The 19,247-nt window shown below is 43.1% G+C and overlaps 1 protein-coding gene across 1 annotated transcript; it reads right to left on the minus strand.

Moving 5' to 3' along the window:
• Window positions 1-3,252: 3,252 nt before the first annotated feature.
• LOC134979937 (olfactory receptor 5G29-like) lies at window positions 3,253-4,194 on the minus strand. The gene has a single exon (XM_063946546.1). It carries the CDS (start codon window positions 4,192-4,194, stop codon window positions 3,253-3,255), a length of 942 nt encoding a protein of 313 aa, XP_063802616.1.
• Between the last annotated feature and the right edge of the window lie 15,053 nt (window positions 4,195-19,247).

Here is a 19,247-nt window from a genome sequence, read left to right on the forward strand (position 1 = left end):
TTTTGTTTAAAATATATTTATTAATAAAAAAAAAATTAGGCCTGGTGTAAATTATCCCAAAGGTACTTTATTATAAATTTGTCAGTGCGGCCGCAGCTTCAGCAGAGCTGTGTAGTGCAGAAATGGCAAACCAGTCAGTGGCAAACAGCCAGAAAAGATCTGCAGTCAAGGGCAAGAGCCAGATCACGTGCGCGCCAAAGGTGCGCAAGCAAAAATGGGGACGTGGCATAGTCTCAAAGCCACACTCTATTTTTATGCACACTCCTTTCGGTTTGACGTTTGCAGGAGTATGACCATGTGTCATAACCCCATTTTTAGTCATGCTGTACAGTGCCACATACAAATAAAGCCCCTGTACAGTGCCACATACATATAAAAACACCAAAAAATGCGTGCTTCCACAGTGCCAAATGCATATATTCCTCCACAGTGCCAGATACATATATGTCCCCAAAGTGCTAGATACATATATGTCCCCATAGTGCCAGATATGCCCCCACTGCCAGATACACATCTCCCCGGTGCCAGATATGCCCCCAGGTGCCAGATACACATGTCCCCCCAGGTGCCAGATATGCCCACAGTGCCAGATACACATGTCCCCCCAGTGCCAAATATGCCCGCAGTGCCAGATATGCCCCCACTGCTAGCTACACTACTCCCCAGTGCCAGATATGCCCCCAGTGCCAAATATGCCCCACTGCCAGATACACCCCCCCCCCCAGTGCCAGATATGCCCGCAGTGCAAGATATGCCCCCACTGCTAGCTACACTACTCCCCAGTGCCAGATATGCCCCCAGTGCCAAATATGCCCCACTGCCAGATACACCCCCCCCCCCAGTGCCAGATATGCCCCCAGTACCAGATACACTCGCCCCAGTGCCAGATATGGCCCCAGTGTAAGATACACATGTCCCCACACTGAGCCCCCCCAAGTGCTGCTCACCACTGTGCTGCTGCTCTGCTCTTATTATTATTATTATTATTATTTACTACAAATCCTGTGTATTTTCCCTTTTTGATTATCTGAATATCATAAACATATACTTAGTATATTATTTGTGGTTAGAACATTCCATAATCTAAAATGACAATATGATGCAGCTGTAAAGTCACTACCATAGATTTTGAAGCAAATAATTCTCCCATTGCAGATTTTATATAAAAGTATTTTCCACAATTACGACAATCGTAGAGCTAACCACTGTCACCTTATTGATTTCCAGAACTGGCAAAACATAAACCAAATTTCCAAGCAATTTAGAAGAGATTGATGTCCTATGGATCTTGTAGAAGATATAATTCTGCTTGTGGACATTGTCCAGTGGGTGTAGTACGGCTGACCGGCGCTCTCCTGACCGCCGGTCAGCTTACCGACGCCGGGATCCCGGCAGCATACCGATTCCGGGATCCCGGCGGGGAGGGGCGAGTGCAGCCACGGGTTCTATTCCCACTCTATGGGTGTCGTGGACACACACGAGTGGAAATAGTCCCTGTTGGTCGGCATGCCGACCATCGGGACAGTAACCCGTCGGGCTGGTGGAGGAGGTCATGTGACTGTCGGTCAGCTGACCGGCGGTCACATGAATACCACCTTGTCCAGCCTTATGCTGTTTAAATCTGGATTTCTCAATATTTGTACATTGTTCACTGCTTCATGATAAATGTTTTCCAAATACACTAGGTGTAACCAAATAAACCAAATGAAATGTACTGTATTTCAAGTTTCTTTAAATTGTATCAATTTACACCAGTACGTATCGTGTAATGGTTAGCATTACTGCCTCACAGCACTGAGGTCATGGGTTTGATTCCCACCATGTCCTTAACTGTGTGGAGTTTGTATATTCTCCCCGAACTTGCGTGGGTTTTCTCCGGGTGCTCCTGTTTCCTCCAACAATCCAAAAATATACTGGTAGGTTAATTGGCTCCCAACAAAATTAACCATAGCATGAATGTGTGTATGTGTACATATGCTAGGGAACATAGGGGGTAATTCCAAGTTGATCGCAGCAGGAAAGTTTTTTAGCAGTTGGGCAAAACCATGTGCACTGCATGGGGGGCAGATATAACATTTGCAGAGAGAGTTAGATTTGGGTGGGTTATATTGTTTCTGTGCAGGGTAAATACTGGCTGCTTTATTTGTACACTGCAATTTAGATTGCAGATTGAACTCACCACACCCAAATCTAACTCTCTCTGCACATGTTATATCTGCCTCCCCTGCAGTGCACATGGTTTTGCCCAACTGCTAAAAAATTTCCTGCTGCGATCAACTTGGAATTACCCCCATGCGGAATATGTGTGCGCTATATAAATAACTGGTAATAAATAAATATTAAATAAGTAATCCATTGTGGGGCTGATTCCTTTCCAAGCAATGTTTGCGATGAGGCACACATTGCATCTGGAACATTATTCATTTTGCCTGCATACCATAGCACAGGAAAATGTGAGAAGTTATTGTGCCATAAATCCAAGTGATATAAGTTGCTGCACATCACGACCACATAATGTTGAATAGGCCCCCTTCAATTTAAATATAGAAAGATATCCCAGCTTGTTTATTTTTTTCCTGTTTATCTTTTCTATTTTTAATTAACAAAAATGTCACAGATGGCAACTAGATGTTTAACACAGATAAAGACACATTTATTTATTAAGATTCAGTTTTTTCCTTACTTTACAGCATGATGAAATTACATTAATATAATTGAAGAAAATACAGTATAATCTTCTAATTAGCTGTTATGTAAGGAGCAAATAGTGTAATTTGGCATTTTTATATTATGAGTATGCGATTTAAGCATATTTATCTTTACCTTATGAATTTATCATTATTATAAAGTGGTAATTAAAGGGCCAGACTAAAGTTTAAAAGCAGGGGGGGAACAGTGCATCACTGGTCCATAAACAGAAATGTAGGTACTGTAGGGGCTTGGAAATGCTGCTATAGACACTCGAACTAAGCCTCCTAATCTCTGTTTCTGGCATCCCCTTCTCACATTAGAAATGTACTACTTTAACATATATGTGTATATATATATATATATATATATATATATGTATATATATAGAGATATATATAGAGATATATATATATATATATATATATGTAGACGTCAGTGGATGGTTATGTTCTGTACTGTCTTCTTTTGCTATGAGGTCCTATTGATGTCCTAATCTCTTTATTTCTACACGATAGGATTGAACAATGGTGGACCACAGTGTATTATAGCAAAGACAATATCTTATTTATGTTCAAATTGGATGCGTTTGCTATGAGACCCTATTGTTGTCCTAATCTCCTTATTTCTAAGACTGTACACAATAGGATTGAACAATGGTGGGACGACAGTATATAGCAAAGACAAGATCTTATTTATGTTCAAATTGGATTTGTCCATTGGTACAACATATACAGCAAAGAGTGTCCCAAAGTACAGGCATACAACTATCAGATGAGAACTGCAGGTAGAGAAGGCTTTCTGTCTTCCAGAGGTGGAGGATATCCGTATAATACTTAAAAATATAGAAATATAACTTCCCATAATAAACAGAAATGGGAAAAGTACAATAGGCACAGAACACACATATATTTCCAATTTTACTTTGGAAATGTCTGAGCAGGAAATTTCCAGAAGTGGAGCAATATCACAGAAGAAATGGTCAATCACATTTGGCCCACAGAACTGGAGCTGACATACAAGGATGAGTGAAACCAAAGTCACAGTTAAACTTAGCAACCAAGATGACATAACAAGAAGGACTTGTAGACTCGAACTCATAATTGCATTGTATCGTAATGGATTGCAGATGGCTACATAGCGGTCATAAGACATAATCATTAGGAGGAATGATTCTGTGCTTGCAGAGAAACCAAAAATATGATATTGGGTAACACAGCTGGCGATGGATAAACTACTGCCATCTCTTATTATAACATGCATCATGTTTGGTAGAACATTTGTAGTAAATAAAATGTCACAAAAAGACAAATGAATGAGGAAGAAGTACATTGGATAATGGAACAATTTGCTTAATAAAACCAAAGTAATAATCAGCAGGTTACCACCCAGTGAAACAACATAAACTATCAAAAACAGAGCAAACAATGCAAATTTAAAAACAGAAAGGTTTGTAAACCCCAGAAGAAAAAATTCGGCCACTGCTGTTTTGTTGTCCGCAGTCATGGTTATTACTCTACCCAGAAGAGAAAATAGCTAAATTATGCGTTCATATAGAGTAATATCTGCTACATTTTTTGCATTTCCAGAGTCATGGTCTTTATTCACATAAATAGCATTTTGGTTAAAAAGGCAGGAGCGCGATCAACGACTCCAAAATCAGGCAAAATTCTCTTCTTGCATATAAATGACATTTTGGGCAATACTTACTCAAAACCCTGAATGCAGGTAGTTTAAACAATATTGCAGATGTTTCTACTGAAGGAAATATGAAAATGTAAAGTTAAAAAAGAGCTATATGGTCTTAACAGAATATTGTCAACTGTAAAATAGAAAGAACTAAAGGACCAGCTAGTTATTCCCTGTACTCATCTATCCCTCACTTGACACAAAGATATGACAGCTGATTCCTCTGAAGTTCCAACCATTGTAATTCCCCTTAAAGTCTGTAAAACAGATTTAACGCTGTCTGTATACCTCTTTCAAGTCAGACATTCAACTAAATATATATTATTTATATATTAGATAAAATTATTTATCTAAATTATACCTATAGTGCCAGTGTATAGAAAATAATGACTCACTGCTTTTAGAATATGATTGAGAACAGAATTTTGTTAGAATATGTTCTTTTGAGGCCCATACTTTATATGGTCATAACTATCACTTGCATTTTGTAAATGCATCAAAGATAGCAATTTATAGATGTTTGTAGTTTGACATTTTCAGTCTAGATGAAGAAAAAGCAGGTGCACAATCGCAAATTGGTTGTTCTGTGCATCTGAGTCATTAAAAATACTTTTGTATGCGTAATTTAGGAATGAACAGGGAATTCTGGTTGCACAGGGATTTTTGTTTATGTCTCAAATGTTATTAGTAGTGCATAAGGAAAAAAAATAGATGATAATTAGACAACATACAGTAGCAATAGTTTCATATTTGTTCTGACTGTAATTGGATGATTTATGCAATAAGACATAGCTGATTCGTTAAATAAAACAATGGATAAAACAATTATCCATTAAAAGTGTTGATTTCCATAACCTCCAACTGTACCTTTTGGGCAGGTACAGTACCTTTTTTTTTTTTTTTTTTTTTTTTTTTAGAGTTGAGCGGGTTCGGTTTTATTCGGATTTACTTGGGTCTCAAAACGGCATCTTATTGGCTCACAGATGTCGCGTGTTTTGGATAGCCAATAAGAAAAATCCGTGAGACCTGGGCAAATCTGAGTAAAACCGAACTCGGACATCTCTAATTTTTTTATGGTCTGTACCTGGCAAAAAGGGCTTTGTACCGACTTTCCAAATTAACATTGAAAGTATAGGAAAAGGGGTGTGACCACGCCCCCTTTACCCATGGCCACGCCCTTTCCAAATTTGTACCGGTTTGCATGTGTAAAATGTTGGAAGGTGTGGGGCTGAATGAGGCTATGGGGCTGGCACAGAGTTGGGTGAATTCTGATTTATTAGATGCTGTGGATCACCAATAACATACACATAAGTAAAGGTATGGATTGGCCATCACATCCACCGGGGATACCCCCGGTGGGCTGATCGATGTGCCTGTCAGCTGTTGGCCCTCCCCCATTGGCTGCCTGTCATGCACAAAAGCCATGGACCGGGTGACGCCCCAAGGGGGTCGGGACACAGATGACAGACGGCCCCGCACACCAATCAGGGCTACTAGTGTGGAAACCCAGCAGGAAGGGATGTCACGCACCTCGCAGGAAGAGAAGGTGCGCATCAAGCAGGAGAGGTTAGCAGCCTGCACTGTGCTCCCCAGGCTGCCATCAGCTGTGCAGAGAGGAGGGGACACAGAGGTGGGAAAATCAGGGCTGGCAGGGAGATGTCTGAGTGAGTTTGATTGCGCCGCTGTCTGTCAGTCTTTAAAAAAATATGTCATACAGCTTGCAGCACATTTGTTTTTTAAAGATTGACAGGCTACCTGCAGAGCTGCACTGGCTGCTATGGGGACATATTCTGTGCTAGAAGAGATAATCTGTTTATTCTGTGCTAGAAGAGATAATAAGTTTGTGGGGGAGGGGAGTTATTAGTTCTAAAGGGAGATGACCTATAGGGGAGGGGCTATTCTATGCTAAGGGGAGATCTGTCTGGGGGGAGGGGAGTTATATAGTGCTAAAGGGAGATGATTATCTATTTTGGCGAGCTATTCTGTGCTAGAGAGAGATGATCTGTCTTTGGGGGAGGGGGCTATTCCATTCTAAGAGAGATAATGATCTATCTGGGTGGCAGTAGAGGATTTACCACAAAGCAACAAAAGCGTCTGCTTAGGGCCCGATGTGTTGCAGAGGGCCCGTCAACAGGCTGTTGTTTATTATTCAAGCTGACGTCATTCTGTCTCCTCTCCTGCACAGTGTGCTGCTACTATGTTGTGCTTCATGTGCACAGGGAGAGGAAACAAGATGGGAAAGATATTCCATTGGAGAGTACACTAATGTACAGTATACAAGAATTGAAAGTGAGGATCTGGGGGTGGAGGGGGATGCGTTGGATCTGGCTGTGGCAGGTCCTGGCTTTGTTGGTAGGAGCAGCTGCAGTAGTTACGGGAGGTGGTGGGGGGGTTTGATGGTAGCAGCGGCACGTGGTCTGGTGATCAGGAGGGGGGGGGGCATAATATCTGGTCCAGTGGTCAGGAGGAGGTCTTATTTATTTAATAACAATTTCTTATTTAGCGCAGCATATTCTGTTGTGCTTTACAATTGGAAACAACAATTACACAAAACTGGGTAATAATAAACATTCATAGAGGTAGGACAGCCCTGTTCCCAAGCTTACAATCTATAATCTATATAATAGGGGCTCACGTAAAGTTGGATGTATTTGTATGTTCTGTGTGTAAAATATTAATTTCTACAGCGGGGTACACTGTGTTCCACAGGGAATACATCGGGGGTGTAGAGTTGGATCTTGATCCAGAGGCACCAACAGGCTAAAGCTTTGACTATTCCCAGGATGCATTGCATGGCCTCCTCTCTAACCCCGCCTGCGGACACTGGAGCTCAGTTTGTAAGTTGGTGCCTACAGAGCAGGTCACTTAACAGGAGGGCTGCGCTAGGCAGACCTGAAAAGAGCTTTTGTTAAGAAGATTCTTCAAGGGCTGCAGCACTTTTATGTCCTAGTGACATACTGTGCTGCGGCTCCAACACCTCCCCAGTAGCGCCGCATACTCCCGTGGCTGAGTTCCCGGGTACTTGCGGTGGATGCACTCCAGTTTCCAGGCACACGCCGCTGGTGCTCTCCAAGATCATGTGGCTGCTTCTATGGGAGGAGGTAAGAGGATCCCCCAGGTGGGACCTGCTGAAATCTCGTTCCGGTCTCGGTCTTAGGAGACAGACCGCGACACTAGCATGGACACTGTGGCCGTACTGGGAACCCACTATATCCACCAGGGCAAGGAGCACAGGTCGGATTTCACTAAAATTCTTTTAACAAGGCTCCACAGTACCCGGTGGTGAGGACAAGCATAGGGGATAACTCGCTTGACCTGTAGCACCTCCCCCAGCTCCGGGGCACCATCTACTGCTGGTGTTCCCACCCTTGAGCTGCTTTTCACTCTCCCTCACTCCCTGACAGAGATTTGGACGCCATCTTTACACAAATAGCTGCGGCTGATCTCCGGGACTGCAGGGCTATGTCTCCTCTGTAAATCCGCCTGCCTCATCAGCGCTGTGCATTTACAGTCACTTAAGTATTCTACATGTCATTTTAGACAGTGTTATTTAAGAACAAATGTACTTCTACCTGAATATTTAGTACAAGTATTCTGAGATATATATCCAGCATCTACTTTGCATTGTTATATCTACAGTATGTATGTATATATATATATATATATATATATATATATATATATAAAATATATGTAGTTTTACTAGTCCAGTGCAATTTTATTGTTTGTCTGAAATAATTTCTGCATTGTACCTGTGACTGAGTGTGCCTGTAGCTGCTGTGTGGATCTCATTCTCGTGTATCACACATAGGGGGTAATTCCAAGTTGATTGCAGCAGGATTTTTGTTAGCAGTTGGGCAAAACCATGTGCACTGCAGGGGAGACAGATATAACATTTGCAGAAAGAGTTAGATTTGGGTGGGTTATTTTATTTCTGTGCAGGGTAAATACTGGCTGCTTTATTTTTAAACTGCAAATTAGATTGCAGATTGAACACACCACACCCAAAGCTAACTCTCTGCACATGTTAAATCTGCCTCCCCTGCAGTGCACATGGTTTTGCCCAACTGCTAACAAAAATTCTGCTGCGATCAACTTGGAATTACCCCCATATTACTATCACTGTATTCTGTACCCTAGGGGGCTAGGTGCGTCAGGGTCTCATATATAGTGCTACACAGTATATACTGTTTTGTGTGTTTTACTGTGTATTTCAGTCACCTCATACTGCTTTAATTCTGTTTGTGTCCTGTATTTACTGTCACATAAATCAGGGGGTTACTTGCAGGCATTGTATTTGTCTGGATATATTGTACTATTATGCTCTACGGCTACATTCCCTATAATGTCTGCCACACAGGGCGGTGGGAAATCCGCGGACGCTTCTGCATCATGCAGTGCTTGCACCGAGGATTTACCTGAGGGGGAAGTTTTAACTGATGGTTTGTGCACTGGGTGCCATACATCTCCCAGTCAGCCCGCAGCGCCTGTGGCCAATCAGGAACCACCTTCGGCAGCGTTCTCAAGTATACTGAATATGCTTGTGACACATCTTACACCCCCTGTGGGTCCTCCTGTGCCATTGCAGCCACATATTGTCCCTGTAGTTAATCTGCCATGGGTGGACAGTCTGTCTACCCAGATAAAACAATTAAATCAATCTTCGGTGAGACAAAAGTCTACCACACGTCGCTCTGGGGTCAATGGGTCATCTAAGCGGGCCGCTTCCTCCTCACAATCCCCTAATATTTCAGATAATTCTGATGAGGATGGGGAATATACTGATCCGTCAGACACTGTTACAGTTGCTTCTGATGAGGAACCTACAACTCAGATTGATGTTCCTGACCTAGTGGAGTCTATTAAGCTGATTCTACAAATTGATGAGGTAGATCCCACTACTGCGTCTAAGAAACCTGATAAGTTCAAATGTCAGAAGGTTACTTCAGTACTACCACATTCTGACCATTTAATCGACATACTGTACATCAGGAATCCTGGTCTTCTGCAGGAAATTCTCCTTGTCTAAAAAGATGCTAGCTCGCTATCCTATCCCTGCAGAGTTGAGTAACAAGTGGGAAAATCCTCCACCGGTGGACTCTCCTGTCGCCCGTCTTGTGGTGTCATCTACTCTGCCTGTCACCACTGTCATCTCACTGAAGGAATCGACAGATAAGCATGTGGAGGGATGCCTGAAGTCTATGTACTCCCTTACCGGTGCTGTACACAGGCCCACTATAGCAGCCTTCTGGGCTGCAAAGGGAATTGAAGCATGGGTTCAGGCATTAGAGGAAGAGCTACCTCAGGATATTTCTGACACTGCCAGACAATATCTGTCTCATATTACCACCGCCTCCCACTATATTCAGGAGGCATCCTCTGAGGCAGGTGTAATGGCGGCAAAGGCGTCTACTACATCTATACTGGTTCACCGAATTCTGTGGTTGAGGTCCTGGAAGGTGGACCTGGACTCCAAAAAGACCTTGGAGGTGCTCCCTTTTAAGGAAGACACCCTATTTGGGGAGGATCTGAACAAGATTGTGACTGACTTGGTGACTGCTAAGACTGCATTTCTCCCAAGTACTAATCCGAAGGCTAAGAGTACCACTTTTCGTTCCTTTTGACCTCCAGGGAAAACAAAGGGTCAGGCGTACCTGAGACAGGCTCATGCTTCCAAAACCACTAAGCCCAAACCTAAACAATCCTGGGCTACCCATCAGCCTGCTTCCAAACAAGACAAGCCTGCTTCATGACAGGCCAGGCCTACCCCTAGGGGATCCCATTGTGGGAGGCTGACTTCTACAATTCGCCACGGTCTGGTTAAGGACCACTTCAGATGTCTGGGTGTGGGAAGTTGTCTCTCACGGGTACACTGTCTCTTTCAAGTGACGTCCCCCTCGCCATTACTGCATGACGGTTATTCCTTCGGATATGTTGAAAGTGCAAGCTCTACACTTGATTGTGTGATCCCTTCTGGACACAGGAGTGGTAGTGCCAGTACCCAGAGAGGCAGGGGATTTTATTCGGCCCTGTTTCTAGTCCTGAAACCCAATGGGTCCTCCCGGCCTATACTCAACCTCAAATCATTGAACAAATTTGTGAGAGTGTCCAAATTCCGTATGGAAACTCTGCGCTCTATTGTACTGGCCATTGAACACAAAGAGTATATGGTATCCCTGGACATACAGGATGCTTACCTGCATATACCTATTGCCATATCGCATCAGCAATATCTGCGGCTTGCTATTGGCAACCTACATTATCAATTTCAGGCTCTGCCATTTGAACTGGCCACGGCTCCGCAAATCTTCACCAAGGTCATGGCCGTGATGATGGCCCTTCGCCGCCGTCAGGGAATCAGGATCCTGCCGTATCTGGATGACTTGCTGATCCTGGTGAACTCCCAAGATGTTCTCCTCAGTCATCTGGAACTGACGGTCCAATTCCTACAAGCCCATGGGTGGTTCATCAACTGGAAAAAGTCTTCACTCATCCCTGCTCAGAGCATGGTGCACCTGGGAGCACTGCTGGACACACACAGCCAAAGACTGTTTCTGTCTCCAGAGAAAAGTCCTAAAACTTCAGGACAGGATCAGATACTTAATAAATATTTAGAATAAGGAGGGGGTGACATACATTTAATTATTTACAGAGTAACACAAATAACAATTACTTACCACTATTATCTTAACCACTTAACTGACTATTTTTCCCTTCAAAAGCGTTAACAACATTGTTTTTTAAAATTAATTTTATTTAATAAAGTTGAAAAAGTATTTTTTAAAATATTTAAACATTATGTTATGCACATCTGCAGAACAGATCTCCTCATCAAAAACGGGGGGACAGAGTGGGACGACGCAGTTGCATGAAATCTGACCATGCCAGTTAAGTATTAAAAGTTACGTTTTAAAATTAACAATCATATCAATTTAATCATCACATATACAAAATATAAAAGAGTGCTCCAAAAAAGCAATCTTTCTTTTTTTTGGCAACTGCCAATAAGTAGATATTAACAGGATCAGATACTTCCTTTCTCGACCAAGAGTGTCGATACACTTGGCGATGCAAGTACTAGGCCTCATGGTGTCGGCTTTCGACATGGTAGAGAATGCTCAATTTCATTCCCGCCCTTAGAAGCGGGTAATCTCTTGCCAAGTGGGACGGCCTGCCCCATTGGATCAGATCTCAAATGATCTCCTTGACTCCGGAGGTTCGTCTGTCACTGAGCTGGTGGCTACAGGACCAACGGTTGAGCAGGGGCCGTCCCTTCTGGATTTTCAACTGGGTCCTACTGACAACAGACGCCTGTCTGTAGGGTTGAGGTGCGGTGTTAGAGCAACACTCTCTCCAGGGTCGGTGGACCAAGGCGGAATCTCTCCTCCCAATAAACATTCTAGAATTGCGGGCAGTGTTCAATGCGTTGACGCTTGCCCTGCCTCTGATACAGAACATGCCTGTTCAAGTACAATCAGACAACACCACCACAGTGGCATACATAATTCATCAAGACAGCACTCGAAGCCGAATGGCAATGATGGAAGTATCAAAAATCCTTTGTTGGGTGGAACGGAATTTGCCAACAATATCAGCGGTGAGGAGTCTTCATCTGGAAGTCTTTCAACTCCTAGTGGACAAGTGGGGCCTACTCGACACAATCACAAGGTTCCGGTCTTCGGATCAAGGACAAGGGATCCTCAAGCAGCATTCGTGGATGCCCCAGCAAGTCTATGGAACTTTCGGCTGCCATACGTGTTCCCTCGAGTGTCACTCCTGGCCAGGGTACTATGGAAGTTCAAGCAAGAAGGAGAAATATTACTTCTAGTCACTCCAGCGTGGCCCAGACGACATTGGTTCTCAGACCTGCAGGGTCTATCGATCGAGCGTCCTCTTCTAATTCCTCAACGCCCAGACCTCCTCGTTCAGGGCCCTTGGGATTTATTTACTAATATTCGTGTTTGAGTCGGTTTGTGTAGAGTTTAAACTCATTTTTTATCGGGTGCATTTTCATGCAACTTTTTGAATCTATTTACGCTAATTTACGAAGCTGTCGAGTTTTTTTTCTCCGTGTTTTCCGATGTCGATGGCAGTTGTATTTTTTGGGCGATTTACGGCCGTCATTGACATTTGCGTTCGTGTTTTTGTTGTTTTTATTTGATTTTTTTCAATGTTAAATGCGGCAGGGTTTTTTACCAACCACGGCCGCATTTTCACTGTTAGTTTCGATTTTCATCCACGTTCGTGATTGGTTGAGTTTCAGATGTAGGAGTGTCTGTGCGCAACCATATAAATACGCCCCAAACCATCCGCACCTCATGGGTTTAGTTAGTGGTGAGGAGGGAGGTTGTGCTGTGGAGGTTGGTGAGTAGTTGGTTTGGTGAGGAGTTTTGTTAGCGATTTCTGAGTGTAGTATTGTGTTTGAAAGTAGTCTTGTCATTCTTGTAGTCTTGTTTTTTTTGGTTTTGTCTCATTTTTTGTCCAAGTTTTTTTGCTTTATAGTCCCATGTCAGTGTTTGTGTGTGTGTGTGTGTGTGTGTGTGTGTGTGTGTGTGTGTGTGTTGTGCAGTGGTAGTGGAGGAGTGTGTTGTTTGTCTTATTATTTTTCTGTGTTAATTGTTGAACCACACAATTATGTCTGACTCAGAGGTGGAGGGTGTGAGTGAGGGGGAGGAGGTTGGTCAGGTGGAGGAGGTGAGTGAGAGTGAGGTTAGTGAGGTGGAGGAGGTGGGTGAGATGGCTGCAGCAGCCTCAAGTGACAGTGATAGTGACAGTCAGACAGCTCCGCAGCCACGCACCACTACTAAGACTGGGCGGAATGTAAAGTTTACTTATGCTGAAAATGTGGCATTGGTACGGGAGCTGATGAAGTATCAGCGGCAGCTATTTGGGCCTGAGTCTGCCAAGGTGCCAACACGGAAGAAGACGGTGTTGTGGGCGAAAGTTGTTGCTGCTGTAAACAGTGAGGGGGTGGTCAAGCGGACGGAGGACATGTGCTGCAAACGGTACTATGACATAAAGCGACGTGTCAAGTCCAAAATGGCCAAGGAGGCAAAGTCGGCTCGCCAAACCGGTGGTGAACAGCCCTTTATTGCCAGATATCTGGACTATGAGGAGCCCATGCGGAGTTTAATACCTCCTGAAGTAGTGTCTGCAACCCATGTCCGTGATTCCGATCTGCCCAGGAAGGATGGTGAGCATGTGTATTTGTCTTAACATTCTATTACATTACTTCTGTCTTAATGTTTTTTTGTACATGTGTGTCATGTGATGTTGCATATTACTCCCATCTTCAAGTGTGCATCAGCAAAGACATCGTTTTGGGTAATGTTTTCAACAAAAGCCAATGTCACATATTACTTTATTGTATGTCATGGGGTATTTTTACAGTACATTTTCCATGTGTAGTTTGGACTTGGTGTGTCATAGAATTGTCCAGCAATAATGTTTTCCTTTAGCACATTTTACAGTTTGAAAGTAGGACTATGTTTTTTATTTCAGTTATCCATGTGCAATGTTTCCAACAGTGGTTGACATGTTAGAGGCTGGAGTAGTGCAACGTCACTTTGAAGGCAGTTACATGTGTAATTTCATTAGTACTGAATGTAATCTTGTTTAAGGCAAACCCACTATCTGTTGGTTCAGTTTTAGGCTGTATTTGTACCCTGACACAACACTGCAGACTTAGTTACCTTACTATTATGATGGGTTTTTTTTTTTTGTGTTTGTTTGTTTGTTTTGCTCATATTGTGCTAATGTGTGTTTGTAGTGCCACATCACAGAGCATTTTCTATATTGCATCTTTCATTAATTACATTACATTTTAAATGGAAGATGTGTGTGTTTTTGCTTGTTAGTGTATGTATTTGTAATTGTGTCCTATGTCAGTGTCCTGTACATTCTTACCTGTGTTGCACTTACCATAGTGCATATGGCTATTGGGCAATGTGTGTGTTTGTAATTTTTGTTGTTGTTGTTTTTTTTGTGCGTAATTTTTAATCCATAAAGAACCATTTTTGTAAGATGTAATGTTTGTAAACATAATGGGTGGCTGTATCAACAATAGCATGAATAAATAAGTTATTTTATTTGTTTCATGATTTACAGTGTTGAAAAAAAGCAGTACTGCTCATCCTACAGTCACTCCCATGACATCTAATGATGATGACGCACCGGAAGCAGGTAAAGTGTCCATTGTAGTATAGGTTTATGTTTGTAAAGGAATGGCCATAACAACATTACACTTTAAATCCTAGGTCCATCAAAAGAAGTCTTCAGCAGCAGAAGGCGGACTCCTGTACCACACCAACAAATAATACATGTGCCAACAAAGAAAGCAAGGTCTGATGTCCAGTCCCAACCACAGCAGGCTACCCCGCCACGAAGATTGTCTACAGTTTCTTCGGTCCCACCACTCCAAATTTTGGACACACCTCCAAGACGCCAACCACACTCCCCTCATCTTGATTGTGAGTAAGAAACTGTAAATTTAAAAAAAAAAATTCATCTCGTAGTAATCCATTTAATTAGACTAATTAACTCAAAAACCAGCAAAATCTGCTGAAGTCACTAAAACATCAAATGGAATCTGAGCAAAATGGCCTTGTCCACATCCAGTAAAGATACAGATGTGTCCACATACAGCTTTGCTATATCCCGCCATGTATGGCACAGTTTTGCATGCCATAGACTCAAAGATTTAGCCATGCCTTGTGATTTTTCTTAATTTGCTTCTTTAATATATTACTTTATACATATTCTATTATGGCAAACAAAAATTTTAAAATTCATCCACTCACTAGTCGTGAAAAACAGCTTAGCCGTGTTTTGCATGTTGGGCCAAATTTGTAAAAAAGCAAAGATGTAAGTGGACACATCTGTATGTATGCCCACTTCAGCCATACAGTAGCAGATTGTGTGGAAGATGTTGCAACATAAACACATGTGTAAGCTTGGCAAATAGTAAGGTTGTTTTCCACAATTTCACATGTGTTTGTCCTAACATTGGCACCAACATGCAAAAACATTACTATGTTTTTGTTTAAGACACTATAAGGCAACACATTATGGTTTAAACTGTGTTTTTATGGTGGAGTATGTCTGATCTACCATACAACTCATGTGCTTGCTTTAAGAATGAAGTAACCAGACACATTTGCCACAAACAGGCATATGTCTGTATTTAAGTTCTGAGTGATGATGTTGCTATGCTGGATATCTGAAAGCACCATTCAAATACATGTGTTCCATGTTTATTGCTTTGTATTAATTTCTCTAACATATGGATAACTAACGGCAAAATTATTCTAATTCCAGATTCTAGTACTGGTACCAGCATCTCTACGCAACAGCAGCAACACAGTGACATGGATGATACAATCATTTTACAAATGCAGCCAGTAATCAAAGGAATCAGCCACCCAGCACCACCACCACAGCAAAGCACACCACCACCACAACACAGCCCAACAACACCAGTAGCACAAGGCCCTGATCAAGTGTTTTGGGACAGTTGGGCTACACAGCAGGCCACTAATCAAGATTGCCTGTGTAGGCAGAACCAAATTTTTTCAAGCCTACTATCTCACCGCAGAAGAATCAGCAGAAATATCAGTCGCCAAAATGAACCAACCACCAGAATTGCCAATACCATGGAAATCAAGAGTGCAGACATTAAACGTCATGGGCAACTTACAACGCATAATGGAAGAACAGCACAGACAACAGCAAAGCTATATCAACATCTTAGAAAACAATCAAATGATCAATGAATCTATCATCAGAATTTTAGAAAATCAAAATGCTGCAACACGTGAACTCAATTCCACCCTCACTAACCTCAATGAAACGCTCAGATCCCAGCACCAACAGCAACCAAGCAGCAGTTCTGGTACGACTACTCCAATTATATCGCCAGTGTCCTCACCACCAAGGCGCTCCACCAGAGCACACCAACACGACAGTGGTAAAGGCAAAGGCCAGTCCAAGTAGCCACCCAAAAAAACATAAAAAAATATAGACACCGATTTCTGTATAGAGAAGAAAATAAACACAGTAAGTGTATGATTGTCAGAATATATATAACACTTAGCACCTTGTCAATTTTTACTACATCATTAATTATAAGTGTTACAAACAACAGCTGGTTGTGTTGCTAAGAATTATGATGCATACAATTTCAGAACTTCCAGACTTTTGGCTTTTCTGCAACAAGGCCTAGACTTCTTCTGGCCTCTCTCAAGGTTCATATTTCTGCCTTGTCGTGTGGTTTCAGAGGAAGACTGCCTCTATTCCTGACGTTCATACTTTCACTCAAGGCATTTTATGGATCCAGCCTCCTTATGTCTCCATTTGAACCTCTTGAGTCTGTGGACCTTAAATATCTTATGCTTAAGGTCATATTTCTGCTGGCAATTGCATCTGCTAGGAGGGTGTCGGACTTATGAGCTTTGTCCTGTCGTCTGCCCTTTCTGATCTTTCACCCTGACTGGGCAGTTCTTCAAACTCGCCCTGGCTATTTGCCTAAGGTGGTGTCATCTTTTCACCTTAACCAAAAGATCGTGGTTCCGGATTTTCTCTCTTCTGGTTTGTCCTCCAAAGAGTGGTCTTGGATGTGGTATGGGCTTTCCGTATTTACATAGAAAGGGCTGCCTCTCTCAGGAGGTCCAATACCCATTTTGTACTTTTTGATTTTCACAAATGTGGCTGGCCTGCGAATAATCAAACCTTGGCCAGATGGATTAGAATGGTAATTGCACAAGCTTATGCACAGGCAGGTCTTCCAGTTCCTGCTGCTATCAAAGCCCATTCTACTTTGCCTTTTGGACCTTCTTGGGCGGTCCGCTGAACAATTGTGCAAGGCGGCTATGTGGTGCTCAGTGAACACGTTCATTAGGTTCTATGCCTTTGGTACTTCCGCCTCCCAGGATGCTTCCTTTGGACGCCGGGTCTTGTACCCACTATGGTGCGTCCCCTCCCATGAGGAACTGCTTTAGTACATCCCCAATGTATTCCTTGTGGAACACAGTGTACCCCGCTGCAGAAAAGGAGATTTATGGTAGACTTACGATAGTTAAATCTCTTTCTGCGAGGTACACTGGGTTCCACAGGGTGCCCATCCTGTCGCACTTCGCATCTTTGGGTTTGTATGGCATTAGCCGCTGATCCCTTCTCCTGTTGTGAGAATGTGGTTCTATGTGACTAACATCTGCCTTTTCTTTTACCTGCTACTGCATTGGACTGATTAACAAAACTGAGCTCCAGTGTCCGGAAGCAGGGTTAAAGAGGAGGCCATGCAATGCATCCTGGGAACAGTCAAAGCTTTAGCCTCTTGGTGCTTCTGGACCAAGATCCAACTCTACACCCCCTGATGTATTCCCAGTGGAACCCAGTGTACCTTGCAGAAAGAGATTTAACTATGGTAAGTCTACCATAAATCTTCTTTTCTGTACTGCACAAGTAAATAAAAAAAGACTTGCGTCCATAGGCCGATTTGTTCTCATCTTGCATTTATGGCTACTCACGCTTAGAGAGGCAGAATGAGGGTGGGTCAGCGGCAGAACTTGCACTGGTGCAAGTGGTGCAGTGCACCGAGGCCCAGTGCTATCAAGGGGCCCACAGCAGTCAGCAGTATAATGAGTACGTCTGACATGCTGCCCTGCTGCTGCGCTGTGAGCCCTCAATGGAGGATACCTGGATGCGGTCCCGGGCGGCAGTGAAGGAAAAGATTAATCACATCACCCTTCAACCCAACACCGCTCTGCTGCAGCTGTCAGCTAGTTAGTTCCTGCTGATGACCCACACTGCAGTGCATGCTGGGAGAAGAGGGAGGGAGGAAGGAGAGTGAGGGGACTGAGCAACTGCCGTGATGAGCCTTTCCAGAGCCAGAGAGAGCCAACCAGGAGGGGCAAAGTACAGTATGTAACTACCATAGTGTGTGTGTTTAGCTGTGTGTATATTTTGCTATGGGAGTGTGTTTGTGTGTAATTGTTTTGCTATGTGTATTTGCTATGGGTGGAGGTGTGTGTGTTTTGCTATGTGTGTGTGTGTGTGTGTGTGTGTGTGTGTAATTTGCTATGTATGTGTGTTTTGCTATGGGTGTGTTTGTGTATAAGGGTGGAATGTACTAATGCTTACCAACACAGTTTTTACCATTTTCCGCAGTGGCTATTTAAAGCAGAGGCAAATGTACTAAACCTCAGGCACTGAGTTGCCCTTCTCACCATACTGCTGGGTGCGTGGCCGAGCCGGGTGGGGGGACAGCCAGCAGCAGCAGGAGCAGCATGCCGGATAACAGCAGCCGAGGGTGGGGGCTGTACATGCCTGAGTCAGCTTGATATATAGTACAACAACGCTGAGAGTTTCCGGAGCCCACACCCTATGCTATATGTGTGTGTGTTTAGCTGTGTGTGGGGTGTGTGTGTGTGTGTGTGTGTATTTTGCTATGGGTGTGTGTGTGTAATTGTTTTGCTTTTTGTGTTTAGCTATGTGTGTATGTGTGTTTTGCTGTGTGTGTGTGTGTGTGTGTGTGTGTGTGTGTGTGTGTTTAGCTGTGTGTATATCGGTGTTTTGCTATGAGTGTGTGTGTTTTGATATGGGATTTTATGTGTGTATATGTGTTTTGCTGTGTGTATATTTTACTATGTGTGTGTATGTGTATATATATATATATATATATATATATATATATATATATACACATATACACAGGGCCGGCCGTTACGCTGGCTACGCAGCCATGTTGAGAGTTACATGTGAAAGGCACCACCACTGCCTTCTTATCCTGACTGCCGCCTCCTAAGATGTGCTTGCACCCCAGCTGAATTGACCCGCAGAGAGAGTCCGGACTGCAGGGTCAGGTGAGTAGGGAG

Source organism: Pseudophryne corroboree, chromosome 12 (assembly GCF_028390025.1).
Source record: "Pseudophryne corroboree isolate aPseCor3 chromosome 12, aPseCor3.hap2, whole genome shotgun sequence".
Classification (NCBI taxonomy): domain Eukaryota; kingdom Metazoa; phylum Chordata; class Amphibia; order Anura; family Myobatrachidae; genus Pseudophryne; species Pseudophryne corroboree.